The sequence below is a fragment of the Acanthaster planci genome, linkage group LG21 (assembly GCF_054643075.1).
Source record: "Acanthaster planci isolate LZ-2023a linkage group LG21, COTS_SCS, whole genome shotgun sequence".
In the NCBI taxonomy this organism is placed as follows: Eukaryota; Metazoa; Echinodermata; class Asteroidea; order Valvatida; family Acanthasteridae; genus Acanthaster; species Acanthaster planci.
Window position 1 is genome coordinate 5,957,572 of NC_141797.1, and position 18,335 is coordinate 5,975,906.

Consider the following 18,335-nt stretch of genomic DNA (forward strand, 5'->3'; position numbering starts at 1 on the left):
TTCCTTGTACAAGTAGCTCATAAGAATCTCCTTATATGGATTCGGTGCATCCCGTGGCGAGTTCCAATAGGAATGGTTTAATCTGTTTTGTATCTAGGTGCCAGTGTGTTTTCACGCAGCGTGCATTATCAAATGTTTCGCGGTCACGTGACGCGTTTTGACCATGGAGGAAGGGCACAGGATTTCGAAATTGAACTGCCCGGGCTATAACATCTGGCCAATTACCGCTTTCAGGCATGCCCAATGTGTCCATAGCCAGAGCGCAGCGGATGCTTGCTTCGCACCATCTGTTTCACAACGATTAGCCCGCTTTGTACCCCATGATCATCGAACAATCATGATCAATTTTTCGTGGTAATCTGCATCCTTAAAACGTTGTATACTGCAGTAATGGAAGTTGAATATTCAGGCCATCGTTTGTGCTTCGTGTGATCTATCAATTTCAATGCTTGCGCATTTGCTTTAATTAGGCTGTGTACCCGAAGTATTTCATGTGCAGTTATTGCCCTTATCTAACGCTTTCTTCTGAACTTCTTTTGGAAATTAAGTTGTTTGAAAGATTTTGAGTTTTATTTGAATCCTTTTTATTTCGGAATTTTCACAAAAAAGTATTTTATGAGATCTCACGACCTTGTGATGAAACAGCGCATTTTGTTTTCCATGAACTTAAATGTCCTGTGGTGGTTAACGTGTTATTGACCAGTCTTGGCCACACTCGTACAAAGACTTTGAAAACTGATGTTTTAGAGTGACAAACTAAAATTACGATCATATGCACAGATAATGGAAAAGGGCATCAAAATCTGTAAAAAAAATTTTCACAACGGCAAAAATAAATCTAATGTTATTACTAGACATTTTTCTTTTAATTTCCTGGGTACTGCGATAAGTTGTAATAAATTGCAAAGAAAACACAACAAATATTGCTAAGATATTACTGGCCCCACTTGTCCGGCTAAGCTGCAGGCAGTAATCAGACATTTTTGAATGTTTACTGTTGTTCGTCTGACCGGGCGGCGATGATCATTGAGCACTTCGATGTGCCAGAGTTGTAACGCCTTCTGGGTCCCTCCTCCATGTTTTGACTAATAGCAATTGGGAAATTGCTTAAGTATTAATGAATGTTATTAAATAACATGAAGAAAATCAACAATAAGACTAATGCAATATGTCAAAAGTGCTCAGCCCAAATGAATTTCTTTAGGGAGATGGTAGGCTACCGTTTGTTTTGTTTTTTGTTAGCTTGACAGATTTTGAGGTATTCTGATCCAGATCTGGCTATCGAGGTACACGGAAAGAAGAACTTGACACCATCCCTAACTAACGACGTGGCAAAAAAACTGCACTCCTCGTCAATTGCCTGATTTATCAATACCCGAACAATCCGCGTCATCTGATTGTCGGATTGTTGATCACGTGGATTGCATTATTCATTCTATAGAATAAATCTACGTTTCACTCGTCTGGTTCTCACCCCCATTTCATATAACAGTTAGCAAATCAAGTCGGAAGACCGGTCTTCCTACCCGACAGGCACGGACCACTAAACGAATATAAACCTCTATGAATGGCAGTTTGCTGATTCAATGTGTATGACAGTTCTGGTGCAGCGTGTTGCGGTTCGACGTAGTACTGTGCGAGTTGTCATGCTGTCGCAGTCTATCCACGATCAAAATGCAAATTTCAGAAATCAAGCAATTTACCACAGTTAACATAAGGGTCGACCCGAAAACCGGATCAATGAATGGAATCACAGGCATGACAGCTTGAAGTGGGCGACTGTACCCCCCTCCCTTTGTTAATCCACCAGGTTTCCATACCATCTGTGCTTTACGTTAATTTGAGTATTAATGTTCGAAACAGCGCAACAGGTGCATTGCATTTGAATCTGTCCCAACTATAGACTTACAACATAATGACGTAATGCAGTGTTTACCGCGGTGCATTGTGGGTGAAAGGTGGGGATGTTGCAGGAACGCGTCGACGTGACACGTCATGTGTAACGTATACTATATGGCGTGTGTATTAATATATTCCTTCCTGGGAACATTGCTTCAATAAAATGCATTATATAAAAAGAAATACTTTTGTAGTTTCCCCAAATACAGTACGTGTTAACTGGGTAATTTTGCTATGCAAAGACTGTTGCTATTTTGCTGTTTAACTAAGAATTGTTCATACGGATTATGAGATGCTTTTGAGCAATTCAAATCAATTTCGGTTTCATTGTAAAAACGAATCACTAAAGAAAAAGCCCACGTACTACAAAATATTAGGTTTACCGTAAGAAACAAAAGGTAACATGAGAATGGATCTAAGAATTACTTAAGGGGTAACCTTTCAACTAGCATTAGAATGAAGAGGCTTCACATATGCCACTTTAATTAAACGAGATTAGTCATTTTGTTCACTGGTTAAATAACATTTGCTCCTGTCACAGAACAATCCAGCATTACCACATTGGCGCTGATCACATTTAAATGTAGTAACCCGCGCATAATGAATCAATAGCCGATACGTTATTGAATGAGCGTCTAGAAGAATTTCTGAGTGATAAGAATAATCTGTTTAAGATTCTCTTCATTTAAGAATATTTTATGTGCAAGTCAGATCTAACCAGTAACCTAGCAATTCCCCCCCCCCCGAAAAAATGGATTCGCCCTTGCAATGGTTTCCTGCGTCTTTAGAAGTCTTGGTGGCTGCATGGCTCAGTTGTAATAATTCTTCCTATGTGTTCCACTTAATTTAATTCTCAAGTTTCACGATACATTCCATCCTGATTGTTACGAGATCCTGTGCTCCTGAAATCTATAAATAAAGCCAAAATTCTATTAGGGTAAATATGTTTCACCTAAACTAAAGTAATCACAGCAATGGAAGTTTCCTTGGTTTCCAAGTGTCCTAACTTCGTCGCTGGTCATTAAATGAATGACCCTTGTCAATTATTCACAATGTCAAGAAGAGACAAAAGCATTGTAGCAATACAAAACGAAAACTTAATAAAGTAATAATTGTTTTAAAAGCTTGTAATCTGTGGATTCCACTTAATTTCATGTTCCACGATGACTTCTATCCGGATTATTACAAAGATTTTTGCTTCTAAAATAGCTACTCTAACATAAAGCCAAAATTCTTTGACGTAGAATATATATCAGCTTCGATAATCACAGCAACTGTTAGAAGTTGTCTCGGTTCTAAAGGTGTCCAAACTTCATTGCTGGTCATTAAATACCACCGAAATGTAAACTAAAGGCAAAGCGAAGCATTGTAGCAATTTATAATGAGAGATGAATAAGCCATTATTCTGTGTATGTGAGCTCCATGAGTCCTAAAAGCTTCAACCTTTTCTACAGAGCTTTAAAGTATGTCGCCTTGAATAGGTTTCCTGTACCGGTACACTAAGTCCTTTATTAAAGGTATTCTGTGTAGATAAACGCCTTTGCATACACCGGTCGTAAAAATGTGCCACAGGTCATATCTAAAGCAGGACAACCATGCACAGACCAGCCCCGATCAGCACTATACGCAAGAGGGAGAAGTGCTCCAGAGACGGCGCTGCACTAGGTGTGGTCGCCACGCCACCCTCGCTCCCTCCGTTACACAGGTTGGTAGAGCAGCAGGTGTTGCAGTTGATAGAGGCGTCGTCACAGCCGGGGGTGCATCCCCCCTGGGCGTTGGGGAAGCAGAGCCTGTTTATGGCAGTGTGTCCACCAAATGTGGTGTTTATAACCTTCCAGAAAAGAAAAAAACAATGCGTTTCATCGCATAAACCTTTCCACCATTGGAAGGAAAACTGTTAACGGTTCTCGGCCCAATAGAGTGGAATAAAAATGTATCAAGGCTCATCACCAACAGCAGAAACTAAATGCTTGACAGTAATGTCGAACGGAATATGGGGAAAACAAATGATTCCTCAATACCCACTAGTAATGGAAGGAATGTCTTTCCTGCGCTTGCAGAGGACCGGCTTGTTTTGTTTAGATTTACCCTATTTCCCAATCAGCAGCAAAATACGAAAAACAGAACCAGCCTGATATGCATCCCCACCTTATACTGAGTGAGTTTCCAGCTTGAATTCTGTTATTATAGTACTTCTCTGAGATTTTAATTATGAACAAAGTTTCTTCACAAAAACGGGCTCGCTGGATGTCAGCATATGCTTGTATTAATTCGAATATTCAGGATGGAAAAGTAAGCAACAGACTTTTAGTTGATTACAAAATAGCATGGGGAATATCAAGAATTGTTCATTGTTCACCAAAGCTATCCGCTGAGGATCCGAAAAATTAAAAAAAACAAAATTCATGTTTACAAAACTGTGGATGTCAAGGGTTAGATTATAAACTGCATAATATACAGAGCGTGTGAACCTCTTCAAAATAGAGGACAAACTTTAGAGTTATCTCTATTTCATGATTAGTATCAACGAATTTAAAAGCAGATTTAGGATTTTCTTCACTCACCCCGCACTTTCCGTCAGGGCAAGGCAGCTGAAGCACCCTGGTATCAGTCGGGTCGAAAGGATCGTTGCACCCTGGAGAGCTTACGTTCGCAGATGAGGGGTCCGAACTGTATGCACAAAAATAGCAGTGGAGGATGCTGGCAATTTCGTCTGCGATGGCTTTGCGGTTGCAAAGGTCCTCATCGTCACAGCAGTAACTGCATATCATGCCTTCAGCAGTAGTTAGGCAACCTGGCGAACAACTATCGGCTTCCACGCAATCGCGGCTGTACAGGTTGTTCCCGCCAGAACGTATACTTTGGGCCTGCAGAAGATTTTTGTAATTGAGGATAACATTAGAAATAAGGATAACATGTTCTTTATCTAGTTGAAATGGTTGAGCAGTAGGTACTTGTGTGTCTTCCTCTTGGGGGCTGTCCTTTGTGCTGCCTTTTTCGTAGGTATTGCTTTCATTTACGAATTTCGAGTTCGATTCAAAATCAAATTAACATTTATTATGAGAAACACGGATAATCGTATCATTTCACTCAATGAACCTGCTTACTCCCTCGTTCAATCTTGATCTCTGCTGTGACAGTTAACTGAATGTGAAATCAAATAGTAATTCAGTAGGCTTAAAAGATTAAAAGCACATTTTTCTCAGATCAAATCAAGCGTTATTAAGATTGAAATTACACTTAAGCCTAGGATATTGTCTGTATGAGCAGAACATTACAAGGCCAATAATGCAAGTCATCAGGTTCAGACAATTACGAACAAGACAAACCAAAAAATTAGAACAATTTAAACAAGTACGTCTGTACAATAAAGTATTTATTTATGAAGTTAAACATGGCATTAAAATTGGATTTTAACAATGAAAATTTCAATATCAAAAGCATGATGATGACCGTAATTTACTGAAGAAAAAAAAGGTCATCATACACGCACTAAAGTGTTGTAAACAAAACGTTTACACGATGAAAGGCAATTTTAGGCAAGTCTTAAAAAGAGCACCAACACTATTTCTATTCTGTTTAGTTATTCACCCACGAGATCCCACTTCAAAACAGAAAAGTTCACAATCATACACTCCATCTTCAATATCGACTACAAGAGAAGCATATTTTTCTGTCCTGGACATGTACCATGTCTTTCTGGAAAGACACTGTGAAATATGGAGGTCTGCTCTTGAAACTGTGCAACTTTTAATATCTCCACCGGCTGCATTTCTCAGAAAGGTTTCTCGTTTACTTGTTTTTACAAAGAAGCGAATGACAAAAGAACAGGAAAGCACGCACATGTGCTAAACTTGACATATCATTTAGGTTTTCTGTCTAGGATCTCACTTGCTAATGTGAAGAGTCGTGCTGGCATAACTTGAAAACATTAGCTTAAAAAGGGCACAAAGGCAGGCCTACTGGGGAGGAAGGATTTAGAAATTCGGTGTCAGTATTTAGCTGTACCTGAATCCTTTTGCCGCGGCTTGGAATGACACACAAATCTGTGGGAACTAGCTGCAGCCGTTACCATTATAATCTTGTGCTTGAATTCTAGCTGCAGCTAACTAATTCTCACCATAGGTGTAAATCGCGTGGGGTGTGGGGTATATCCCACCCACACATTCTGAGGGAATGGGCTATTGATTCATCACCCAGTTTTTGAGGTGAGCAAAAAATGAAAGGGGATTGTGACTAAATTGTATTCAATATCCCCCAAAAGGGAAAACAATAAAAAGTCACCAATATGCCGTTTTGATGTAAGATTCTGCATGAATGGAATACATGTTACAGACGTACATCTGTATCATAAACATCGCCCCCGCCGCTTTTCAAATTTTCATGGCAGGGCAAGTCATACCCCCCGCAAATCCCCATCCACCCACCTTCCGGCACAAACTGATCACACACAGTCTGACAACTTACCGAGCAGACACTCCCATTAGAACATGTCTTGGTTGTGGCGCTGGCTGGGTCAAACGGGTCTCCACACCCGGATGCCAATAAGCAAGAATAGCAGTCTAGAGCCGCACACCACCCTGCACGAATAAGACATGAATTTACAACCAACGTGCATCCTGTGTTCACTGGCCCTGCTACATTAATCATGGGCGTAGCTCAAGGGGGTATGCATGGAAGGCAAGGCAGCGCTTTCTCCCTAAACGGGGAAAAATCTAACACGGAAGAAATGAAAAGAGGATGAATTAAGCCAATTTGCTAAAAAACTACTTGAATTTAAACCACTTTCAATGATAAGGGCACCCTTTTTATATTCTATGGTTCTCATTTCCGACCGACCCTATTTTGGGCTCCCTATCTCGGAAAAAAAACACTTTTTTTCCCACCGACCATGCTAAAAAGACCTAAACTCAAAAAAAACTGAAGGGAAAAAAATTTGCCAGCACGACCTTTGAAAACAAAAGCCCTGAAAACTTACGATTTCGCAAACGACCAACAGCGCGGTCGGCGTTCGCGTAAACATTCGGTATACCGCACCTTTCTGTGGCCCACTGATGTCCGTGCATAGCGCTACACCAGCATCTTGGACATTTTTTTAAGGATTTTTTTTCGACCAACCGACCTTATCTCAAGTGGTAAAAGAAATGAGAACCATAGAATTTAATAAGGGCGCCCTAATGGTTCGTAAGTTCCTTACCCGTGAGTGCCCCCCCCCCGAAAGACCGCCACCCGCGGAAAGTGAAAAGTGCTTTGTCCTCTCCCAGGAAACAAACCACACATACCTATTGCAAATCAAAATGGGTTTGTAAAAAGTGTGGCATTGGGAATGCAAAACTGATTTGGGGAAAAGAGATCCCAACAGCAAAACAAGGCCAAGTTCAATGATAATTTCGAGATTTGATCACGTTAAACTCATTTCAGGACTTTAATGGAATGCACCGTAAAATATATCAGACATTGTCAATTTGTCATACAAGCGTTCCATCATTCATCATGGTGTATTCACCTTCAACAATCGGCCTTGTACTTCCCTTTCACAGCCCTATACTATTGGCGCCAAGCTTCAGACTCATGAACATGGGGACCGCGAAAGCACTGTGTGTCACAATTCATATCCTAATCTGCCAGGCGACCTTTATGCTGTATTCCGAAAGGCCTTGAAACAGCACCTGTGTCACTTTCGATTCGAAGTTTGAGGCCGCAATAGAACTTGCTTTTCATTCTCAATATTACTTCACTCATGTAAAATGACATGGGCTAGGGTTTACACGACATGCAAAGTTTCTGTGAAAAAAACATATCCAGTACAAATATCTGGTATTTGGAGATACCTATCGACACCTCCATTTCCTTTCTTTACTGTCGAGGGGACCAAACACGTCTGGTGGATTTTAGACATGACGTAGCTGACCCCATTATGGGTTATCAAGAAAATCTCGTGTTAAAACGTCTTTTCCACAACGTATATTTATTTCACAAATGTAAAACATAGCCGGTCTAAATCCTGAAGGCACCTTTCTCCTTTTGTTTATTCCCAGATCAGCCTGAGTTTCCAAGAATTTGTGGTTACTTTTATGTCTGCGCGGTGATTTCGGACAACTACCATTCCCCGAGAGTCCATTTGTATGGCTTTCTTGATTCTATTTACTCCTATTTACTACTACTCCTCCTTAATTAATTAATCACCACCCGTCCCAGTTCTTTTACTCGCAGTTTGTTCGTGACGACCTCTTGAACACACATACGGTGTCTTTAGAGTCTGCCAGCCAGAATTCGAATCCCAACTAGGTCAGCATGTGGGTTGGGTTTACCAGTCGCTGCCTGATTCTGTGGAGTTTTCCTGGAATGTTTATCCAGGGTTTTTCTTCTCACCTCGAAAAGTGAACTTTTCTTCCTTGCCTTAATTATCACTTCATCCTATAATTGGCGCTAAATGCGCAGTTAGTTAATAAATAAATATAAATGAATTTAGACACTTTTTATGTGTAGTTCTCTGTTACGTGTACACAAGGGAAGGAACAATTGTTTACTCGAATTCAAAGTTCCTCCGACCCTGAAAGGAGAAAGAATTCTGGTTTGATATTATACACATTCCTCATTTCATGGAAGCAGGTCTTCCGTATGAACTTGTTAACATAATTTAGGAACGCAGTGTTCCCTGCAATGATCCCGTCAGTACACGCTACAACAGAGTCCAAGCTAGTCAATAACGCTTGCCTTTCTTCCCGTACTCATGAGTGATGCATCTCCATTATTTCCTGAGGTAATTACAGACTTAATGTTTATTTCATGTAACTATTCGCGTATTTTTGGTAGCCACGCAAGTTTTACAGAGGTTCCTTCCTCCATGGTCATGCAGGCACTTGCCTCTACATTTTAAAGTACAGCTGCTATGAGTTTTTGTTGGTCATATCTTTCTTACAAATTTGTAGTCTGCTTAATGTATGAAACTGTTGACATTCCCATAAGACTACATGCATTGGAGAGTGAAGTTTTTAGACTTATGTAATGATCCATGCTTTTTTTAACAACTGAGGGCACTGTTGCTATAATGTCGTCTAGGGAAGGTGTGATTTAGTGCATGACTACGTTTATCCGTTGAAATTTTGAGAAAATCTGAGAAACGGTTGCTTCCTTGTTTGCTTATGCTGTGTACATTAGCAATGAATCATAAAAAGAGAAAATGTTGCTTAGCAATTTTTTTAAGAATAGGCTTACACAAGTTTTATGCACAAGCCAATTGGTTTTCTTTTGAGCGTGACATAACAAGTTTGTTCATGAAAAATGAAATTGCTCATCAGCATAAGAACCAAAAGGTAGCAGAACACCCTCTACACAAGTGAAACAAACACTGAAAATGACTGTGTACAAAATGTGCAATTTTGTGTGGATTTTATTTTTTTTAAATTCCATTGCTACTATCGTTTAGGAGAACCATGACACTTGCATCCAGGTTCATTAAAAATACAGGAACACACAAGGCCGTGGTTCGCCTTTGCCTCTTTGTATTCCTGTAGGTTAATGTGCCTTCACCATCCCCACTCCCTGCATTGTGTACGGCTGATGTGGTGGCTCACATCATATCCGACATAGAGCGTTTCCGAAACGAGTGGATTCGGCAGAGATTTGGGTTTCGCTGGTTCATGGCTTGAGCATGTAGTTTCGAACACTGCTTCCAAATGGCTGGAACCAGCGAAATCAAAGTTTAAGCCGAATTCACTCGTCTCGAAAACGTTCGTTAAGTAAATGCAATTGTCATGTAAAATGAACCAGGGGAAAGAGCTTGTGTGGCAATGTTGCCTTACTGTGTCGTCATTCTAGCCTAATATGTAAAGCTGAACACTGACGGGATGTAAATTCTACTTTTCCCAACAGCACACAGAGCCTGGCTAAATACCCACGTGACCATAAGATGGCAAGACAAATAAGCTGTTAAATCATCTCTTTAGCAATGAGGGTGGCGTTTGCATTGTTAGCTTTGTATCGGGAACCTCTTTGTCCGGCAGTCTACCAGGTACCGATAAAGCGCCCCTTTTTGATACCGCTGAAATGATTTTTTTTTTCATGCTAAGCCTGCGGGACATTAATTTTTTAATAACATTTACAATGAGTCAATTTAGACACTTTGTACGAAAACCCAATAAACAATCTTAGTTTCTGGGGGGAGAGAGGTTGAATCTGTACACGGCTGAAAGATGGACCGAAAAGTCCGTTTTGTTAAGGTAAAAAGGTGTTTGTATTCTGTACACATGAAACAGCGAGATTAGTGTCTACTGATTCATACATATATCACCACAGCCACACCATTCCCACCAAGCACTGTGCTTCTGGACTGCCAACGTGTGATTCGTCAGGGTGGGTTTAGCATTGACATTTTCACGCTAATGGGTTATTTTTTTCGCTCCGCATCTCTCAGATTGCCATATTATCTGAAGCTCTCCCCAACTGGCTCGAAAAGCAGGAACTTGTTTTGATTTATTTCTTTATCAACACAGCTGTCTGATGAATTCCTTTTGCCCTGCACACCCATGCCAGTAATCGACCTAAATCTTCAAACCTAAATCTTGTTGCTTCTAATATAATACAAAAAATAACGTTTGTCCCTGGTATGTTTAAAGATGTTGTCTTACCAAAGGCGGCACAGATGACAAACAGATAACACACAGTCGTCTGCATCGTGTATGGCAGCAGTGTTCTTATTCCACCAGAAATGCTTTGATGAGGAAATATCGCTTGAACACAGAGATCAAAAAGGGCGTGAAATTATGGAATGCAGCTTGTTTGCAGTTTTTTATTTGTGGTCACGTGCTTGAGTTTCACAAAGGACGATACCACTGCTAGCCAGGGTGGGGGACTGAATTGTCAGATCTGGATAATGTCAGATCCTTCAAAATCGAATATATGGAGCCTTCTTTGCGCTGGGACGTGTGCCTCAGATTTTTTCTCCCCAAATTTTAAAACGAAAATAAAGGAATTAAGTACCTGTTTTGGGTTATTGTTCTGAAACATTTGTCAGTCAGTACTTAAGTAAACTCCAAATATGCATTGCTGATAAAAAAAAGCGGTGTTAGGACTTGAACAAGTCAAAAACACACCAGCGTCTATCGTTTCTCGTTTGTAGGCCTACAAACACTTCCAAATGGCGTGCGAAATTGACATTTAATCGCAAAATACAGATATCTTTTTATTAATATTGATATATCAATTTCTAATAGGGTCTATGCATATGACATATTCAAGTCGTGCTTACTGGCGACAGCGCCCTCACTGTGGTCAAGCAAACTTACATATATTTTTATTTCGGTTAATTTGGTACGAGTGGCGCGGCCATTTAATTTCGTGAGACACTATTTTAACGCCTTTTCTTTGTTGGCTTAGGCCTATTAATTTTTGTTGTTCATCGTCATTCTCCGTAACTACTGTTACTGCAGTATGGTATACTGTTGCTGTGTGGTTGGCTGTTCCGACCGTAGACGAGAGGGTCTGTCGTTCCACTGCATTCCGGTCGTGGTAAAATCTAGGGGCCGAGAAGTCGAAACATTGACGGCAAGAAGAAGATCAAAATGGTTGAGCAGCATCAAGCGACACGGATGGCCGCCCTCCAAGTTTTCACGGGCGTGTTCGGCACACTTTATCTCAGGTGAGCCAAATGTTCCTTACTTGCCCACGTTCGATGAAGAGAAAGCAAGGGGTTTTACGATAAACCCTTAACAGATAGAGTTCCATAAACATAATACTGTAGTGATAGACGAGTAGGCCGGACGACACTTTGTCATGTCTGTGCTATGGTGGAACTGATCAACAAGCCTCACTGTAGTGTTACATAGTCTATTAGTCTACCAGTCTACCCGCATTGCTAATCACAAATGCCTACAAAAGAATAAACAACAATCAAATAATACCCCCCAACAAAATATTTGCAAGCGCATTAAGCCCTCAGCAACATTATATCACAGTCGTATTTAAAGCATTTAAATTTTCAGTACTGAAAAAGAATATAGGTACTCTAACTATAAGCCCTAAAAGGGAGCTATTTAAGTTATAGTTTGCCATTCTGCTATGAATATTCTAATGAATAAACTAGAAAAGCAGTTGTGATTTCCAGGTTTTTGTCCTTTATGCTGGAACTTCAGAGTACCATCATTGTAGTAACAGCACTATAAAATGTCAGGACACAGCAAGACTTTCACATAACTCTGAAAGTGTTACTCTTCAGTATGCTGCCTAACACCTATTTCTGAACCTTGCTTTGCTTTCTCAATTTTGAAAGCTTTGGGAACTTCCTGCAGTGGGGACAGTACCACTTGCCCTTTGGAGGGACCCGCAACATGAGACAATCCATTTGAAACAAAATGATAGCACATAATTTATTATCACATGTCACCATATTACCATATGAGAGGCGCTCACAGAAGCAACAGTTAATGTTGGGAACATCTGCTGCTGACGGGGATGAAGTCTCCACTGGTTCAGGAACATCTACAATACCATTTGACTCCACTTGTTTTCTCGTCTGCCACTTTTCTACTAATTCTGGCAGGATTCCAGTTTAAAAAACATGTAACTGCTGGTAAGTTATGCTTAAAAAAAAATTGATATCCTTATTGACTTCTTGAACAATTAGGTCATTTGTCCAAAGAACAAAAACATACACATTGACATTGCAAATATTTAACTGGACCTGAATTTGGTAAAAGTATGGATGATCTTCTTTCAGCTTCCAGAACCCATCAACCCTTTTTACGCAGAAATTTTTGCTGTTACTTTCCTCATGCGGCAGTCCTTCCCGGAAACAATAGGAGCACTTCACTTCAATCAGCTTCTTGCCACAGCAGCTACACTTCAGGAAATCAACGGGGGAGACTCCAAGGTGTGGATACTTTGGCTTTAAAATAAATCCACAATCTTCCACGACCAGGTCTCTGTGGTGTCAGCTCAGCATTGACATACACATGCTCCTGGCTTCATTTTCATGCTCAACTCCCCCCCGTAAAATGCAAAAAAAAACCACGGAATAAACAATAAATTTTACAGGATTGATGTCACATTTTCCCCTTGGGGATGCATCGCTATGCAACTGTATTTGGGTAATTCCAGAAATTAGGGGTCCAAAAGTGTAACATTTATGTGTCCCTGTTACATCTGACCTTTGTTATTTGACATGGAAATATCACTGAAATTGTTTTTGAACTATTCCTGTTGGTTTGGCATGTGATTTACCTTAATGCATCACTCTTAGAAATTAGAAAATGTCTTCTGAACTTACAAATCATGTGCCAGATGTGACAGGGACACAAAAAATGGACCCTAATTTCTGGAATTACCTATTTCTGCTGTTAGTAATTCATGCACAGAGCAATCGCTATGCAGACAATACGGGTGCAAGTCACACAATAGACTGCAGAGTACCTGTACGATAAGCATTTCATTCTGAATGTCTCCATATTAGTTGTCGGCACAATAAAGTGCACACAACATACTTTGTGGCCAGAAAAGGTTGCAACTTTCATTTATTACTCTCATTTGACTTTATAGTATGTAAAACATTTACCTTGTTGCAGTGGTGGAAAAGCGATATGCCTCAGGATCAAGGCATATTTTCTTCACCAAGCTGGAAGATGGCATTGCCAAGTTCGTCTAAACAGCACTGTGGAATTGTGAGGCAGTGATTCTTCCAGCACGTTGCTGAAACCACAGCTTACTTTTAGCTTGGTCATGAGTCCTGAATTCTACTTCTTTGCACTGTTCTTCTGTTATCTGGAAAAGCTAAGACATAAAATGAGAAAAAAGGGTTATTTAAACTACTTAAAAACAATAAACAAATAGTATCCCTACTCTCCCCTAATAATTAAGACTGTTATTTTCACCAGTTACAAAGCAAAGGATTATTACATTTCACAATTTCACTCATATCAAACATGCCAAACGAAAAGCAGACTTAAGTTAATTAGAGAGATAACTTACCGGAGAAGTATCGAAAATGTTTGCACAGTCTTGCACAGGTTGGCAAAATGCCATTTAAGGGCATCTGGATTGTAAAGGCTGCTTGGGTATATGTCAGTGGCACTCAAGACTATGAACTCCCCGGCATAGTCATCCAGAATGTGGTGCAGAACTGGCTCGGTTGGTGCTGTGGCCCGGCCCGGTGGAAGGTTGCAAGCTTATCTGCAGTTGGCCCGGTTAAATCTCTCTTGCAAGCCTGTGTATGATCTGATTGCTGTCCCTTCTTCCTTTTTGTCGCAGGGCTTGTAAATAGTCTATAAATAGTCTATAGCACTGATCTCAGCAGCCGAAACCTATTACATTTGTTAAAAAAAAACAATTAGGATACATGGTGATCCATTTCCAAACATCACAAACAGAAGGATGGCAAGGGTCATCCTTGCTTCGAGAATGGATTAAACAAAAAAAATAAAGCAACACGAGACACTTGAATAACAGCTTTCTGTCCTGAATTATCTACATCTAGCCACAATTCTTGGGGCATCTTCCAATCTCATCCAAAAACAATCTCCAATTGAAACCCTGATCAGTAGGTATGCATTTTTGAGGTGTAGGAACTAGAGAGTAAATTCAGTGAACCAATCAAACGATGACTCAAATCTCGTTTTGAGGGTAGCAACACACATTTCTGGGACGTGCAAGCATCCACACTGGTCATTCTCCTGTACTCGTTTGCACGTACGACACATGAGATCAGGGCTGCCACTTGTGAACATGCCTCACGAAGGCTACAAAGAAGTAGAAAAAATACAAAATGATTACTGAAATCATAAGAAGAAAGTCTTGTGTGATAGGTCTGCTGGACTGGAATTATGGGATTTTGGACAAATTTTCCCGATAAACCATGCAACCATATAGTTTTTTCAAGGTTGCTAAACTTCAATGTTAGAGTTTTCATTACCACCAGTGCATCATTAACACTGATGGTTTCCTCTTCCATCTTTTAATTTTTTGAATAGAAATAGAGACCTATATTGAGCCAAGGGCAATATATCCCCTCCCCTCACTACACAGGACCTTATCTTACTGTGCAAAATAGCCCCGTCTGTGAGCTGACTTGACACAATGTTTCCATTTTTCTCCGGCAAAAACCACGGAAGCATATCATGGAACCATCGATCCAGCTTGTATAAAGCTATCTGAACCCGTCATTGCCTTCCATGCCTACAAATACAAAAGGAAATATTTATGTTTTTTTCAGCATTTATTACTTAAAGTACATTAACAATACCAATAGGCAATACAGCATTAGACAGTTTTAGAAGGGGGAGGGTACGGGTGTGGACAAAAAAATCTAGCTTTGGAATACATAAGAAATGTATTGAAGACCGGAATCTGACGAAATTTAGACCAGACCTAAAGCGCTTGTTTTCTTGGATGATACGCTTACAGCCAATACTTGTGATAGGATATGGAATACAGTGCGGTTGCATTTCTTATGAACTGACCGGTGAAATATGTTTGGACTCCCTCAAAATTTTATGATCAATTTTTGATTTAACCAAGTATGGGAAAAATTCTTCTCTCGGAGTTAATTCAACAACACTGAAAAGAAAGGGGCTTTGTAAATTGTTACTTTTGTGCAAAGCCACTTGCAGACAATTCAATTGTCAAACTGTTCGCTTTAAAGCATGTAAATGAATTTAGACTGATATCAAATTCGGACAATACCGGTGGTGGGTGCGTTTAAGCAGTTAAAAAATTAATGGTTTCTATCCAAACTTCACAAGAATATTATCAGGCCTAAATGCCTATTGTCTGTACAGATATCGAGTCTCAAACTTACTCGCATTTCCTCACGCGTATGCTGGCTCGGTGTCGACCTAAGACAAATCGCCCCACTTTACTTGTGGAATAACAGCCGGAGACGCATCCAGGTCCTTGGCATCGCCGATATTATGGGTCTTTATCCAAGCCACTGCTTGCCAGTTTCTGTACGTACCGGGCTTTTTGGGCCCCCGGAAGACCCGCTTCTGCATACTTTGACAACCTAATCATGGTTTAACGGTCCAACGCGAGCCAGCAACCGTGGAGCTACACTGCGACAGATCGCAAGCACGGTGCAAGTACTTGCCAAATGTGCGGTCTGTCAGGTATCAAGAAAATGTAAACAAGTTGCGCAACCTATATGCCGGCGTGGCGTGCAAGTGATTTGATGACCGGCCTTGACCTCAGTATCAAAGATCGTATAGGGGTGCGCTGAAACAATTCAAGCTCCATTGAAAATGGTGTAAAATCAACCACGTTTGGAGCCCCATGGCAAGCAACTGAAGTCCCTGAGGCCTCTCAAACAAAAAAACAATGTGTTGTGTGGTCCTTCAGATTTCATTTGATTTTCAATTTTTAGTAGGTTAACCGATGAATTTTTTAATTATCCGCCCAAAACAAACTCACCCCCAAAAAGTGAATGTTGCCAAGCCCTCCCAGCGGCCATTTTTCAAATGACATCCCTCACTTTCTTCGGGCTCTTCTGACTAATTTTCAATCCCATTTTTGTCTGCTTTTCCCCCAGATGGGTGCCCCTGAATCTACAGAGATGATCCTGGGCCATACTGACACAATCCACCATTTCTTGGCCTAAACAGGCCCCTCCGAGTTTTCGAAACAATCTCGGGGGGGGTACTTTTTGTGCGCCTCCGCCTGACGGAGAATTTTCCTTGAATTGAGACACTGCACCCATAGCCGCGGCTGCGAAGCGGCGCAAGATGGCGAACTTCACCGTGAATATACACGTAAAACGTTGTCATCCCATACGCGACATTTAAGCAAGCTATACGCGTGCGCAATGCACATTAATGCACAGGGACAGGCGCCGCGGCAGGCACGTGCACCTGAGCCTGCGCCCAAGCATTACCGTAAACTGCGCAGGCGTGTCCCTTGCTCAAATGGCGTCTATGGTAATCAAATCTTATGGCCTATGGTAATTAATTAAATTGCGAAATATATGAGTTACGCATACTAAGCGTGCTCCGTGTCAAACGCGCATATATTTGCGCGCCTCAAGGCGCGCCTATGCGGTTGTAAAAAAAAACGAAAAAAACACGCCCTCTTTTGTTCCACTCGGAGCAGATTGCGCTAGATTCTTCTACTGAGGCTTACCATTTCGAGAAAATGTGTCCCATCTTTAATTCTAAATCAATTTGACACTGGTATAAAATAATGCTTTTTTGTTTTTCTTGCCTAAACACAGGTTAATCAGGGGAAAACAAAAAAACGCTTATGTCAAAAATTGAAAGTTGCAGAATTCATGTATAAAAAGGGTATTGTTTGGAGCGCAGACTACGAAAAACTACAAGTAACCCTTTTGCAATCACTGTAATTTAGTTAAAGGATTTGAATTAAAAACACATCGAAAACGTGCGTGGTAACTTTTTATAGGAAAAACTCATTGTTAGAAGGAATAATCTCAGGATCTCCGAATCAGAATGATTGTAATCCCGGTGGACATATTTGGGCCATCACCCAAACTTGCGCCGTTGCTATGTCTATTGAGCTGAAGCCGATGTAGCACCCTACCTGAGGGCCGCGGCAACTGGCGGAAGGCGGATTTCCTAACCCAGCACAGTGGTACGGAGGTCAGCGACTGAACACAAAACGGAGAGTGTTGGGTGACGGACCACTGAGAAGATCCTTCAAGGGAGGAACTGTATCTCAACACGCCTCCAGCAGAAGCACCCCCTCACCGGTTTAAAATTTAAAGTCACGTTGGTCGACGGAGTATTCATTTTGTTGGTAGCCTGATGCAACCGTTAGGCGTGCAATCATAGTCGTTTGTGAACTAACGAAATTCAGTTCCGACCAAAGGAACCCCCGTTGCTAAGAAAAGAGCGCCCTCTCTTATTAGTCCAGCTCTAGGTCCATAAAACTTCCTTGCACAGTTAGTATACACAATTTATGGAGAGTCCTCAACAACATAATCAAAGTCCGTCATCATACGTAGCCGCTCAGTGGCGTGACTACAGGGCTAAATGTCCGCGGGTCACCCGGGGGTGCACACATTTCTTCACGGCTGTGGCTATATAAACACAACAGAAATTATTCACAGATCTTAAGGGGGGGGGGAACCAGGGATGGGCATTCACGGGGGGGGGCACGTGTCCCATGCCCCCTCCCCCTGGTTACTCCACTGCTGCATACATGTAACATGTAACAAAAGGCCAATTAAACCTTTCGTTTGTGAATTTAGCTCCGCTGTGCTAAAGTTAAATTGGAGTTCTTCAGCAGCTCAGGGATTCCTGATGATGTGCAAATTTAATTTTGTGCCCGGCACACTTCAAACAAGGAAAGAATTTTGCAGATAAAACTACTCGCGCTTCAAAATTAGCAAACGTTACTACGAATGGTTGATGACGTCAGATTTACTTCGCTCTTATGATTGCCTAAAGTATGAACTGACCTTGAAAGCAGGCCCGTTGCCATGACCAGACTTGTGG

The 18,335-nt window shown here is 41.0% G+C and overlaps 1 protein-coding gene and 1 long non-coding RNA gene across 2 annotated transcripts; both read right to left on the reverse strand.

Moving 5' to 3' along the window:
* Nucleotides 1-839: 839 nt before the first annotated feature.
* LOC110989780 (uncharacterized) lies at nucleotides 840-10,742 on the reverse strand. The gene is made up of 4 exons (XM_087131183.1): nucleotides 10,530-10,742; nucleotides 6,367-6,479; nucleotides 4,464-4,766; nucleotides 840-3,730 (listed from the first exon to the last, which is right to left on the reverse strand). Exons 1-4 carry the CDS (start codon nucleotides 10,573-10,575, stop codon nucleotides 3,479-3,481), a joined length of 714 nt encoding a protein of 237 aa, XP_086987309.1. The 5' UTR covers nucleotides 10,576-10,742; the 3' UTR covers nucleotides 840-3,478.
* A 1,700-nt stretch (nucleotides 10,743-12,442) lies between these two features.
* Nucleotides 12,443-17,743, reverse strand: LOC110989779 (uncharacterized). The gene is made up of 5 exons (XR_002599683.2): nucleotides 15,689-17,743; nucleotides 14,930-15,066; nucleotides 14,527-14,630; nucleotides 13,864-14,195; nucleotides 12,443-13,665 (listed from the first exon to the last, which is right to left on the reverse strand). It is a non-coding gene; the product is annotated as an uncharacterized LOC110989779 (long non-coding RNA).
* Between the last annotated feature and the right edge of the window lie 592 nt (nucleotides 17,744-18,335).

Excerpts from the sequence above, each read along its gene's own strand:
- LOC110989780 (XM_087131183.1), bottom strand. The coding sequence starts at position 10,575 with ATGCAGACGACTGTGTGTTATCTGTTTGTCATCTGTGCCGCCTTTG. Across the intron at positions 4,767-6,366 it reads CTAATGGGAGTGTCTGCTCG|GCCCAAAGTATACGTTCTGG; the intron begins GTAAGTTGTCAG and ends AATCTTCTGCAG. Across the intron at positions 3,731-4,463 it reads GCCCTGACGGAAAGTGCGGG|GTTATAAACACCACATTTGG; the intron begins GTGAGTGAAGAA and ends CTTTTCTGGAAG.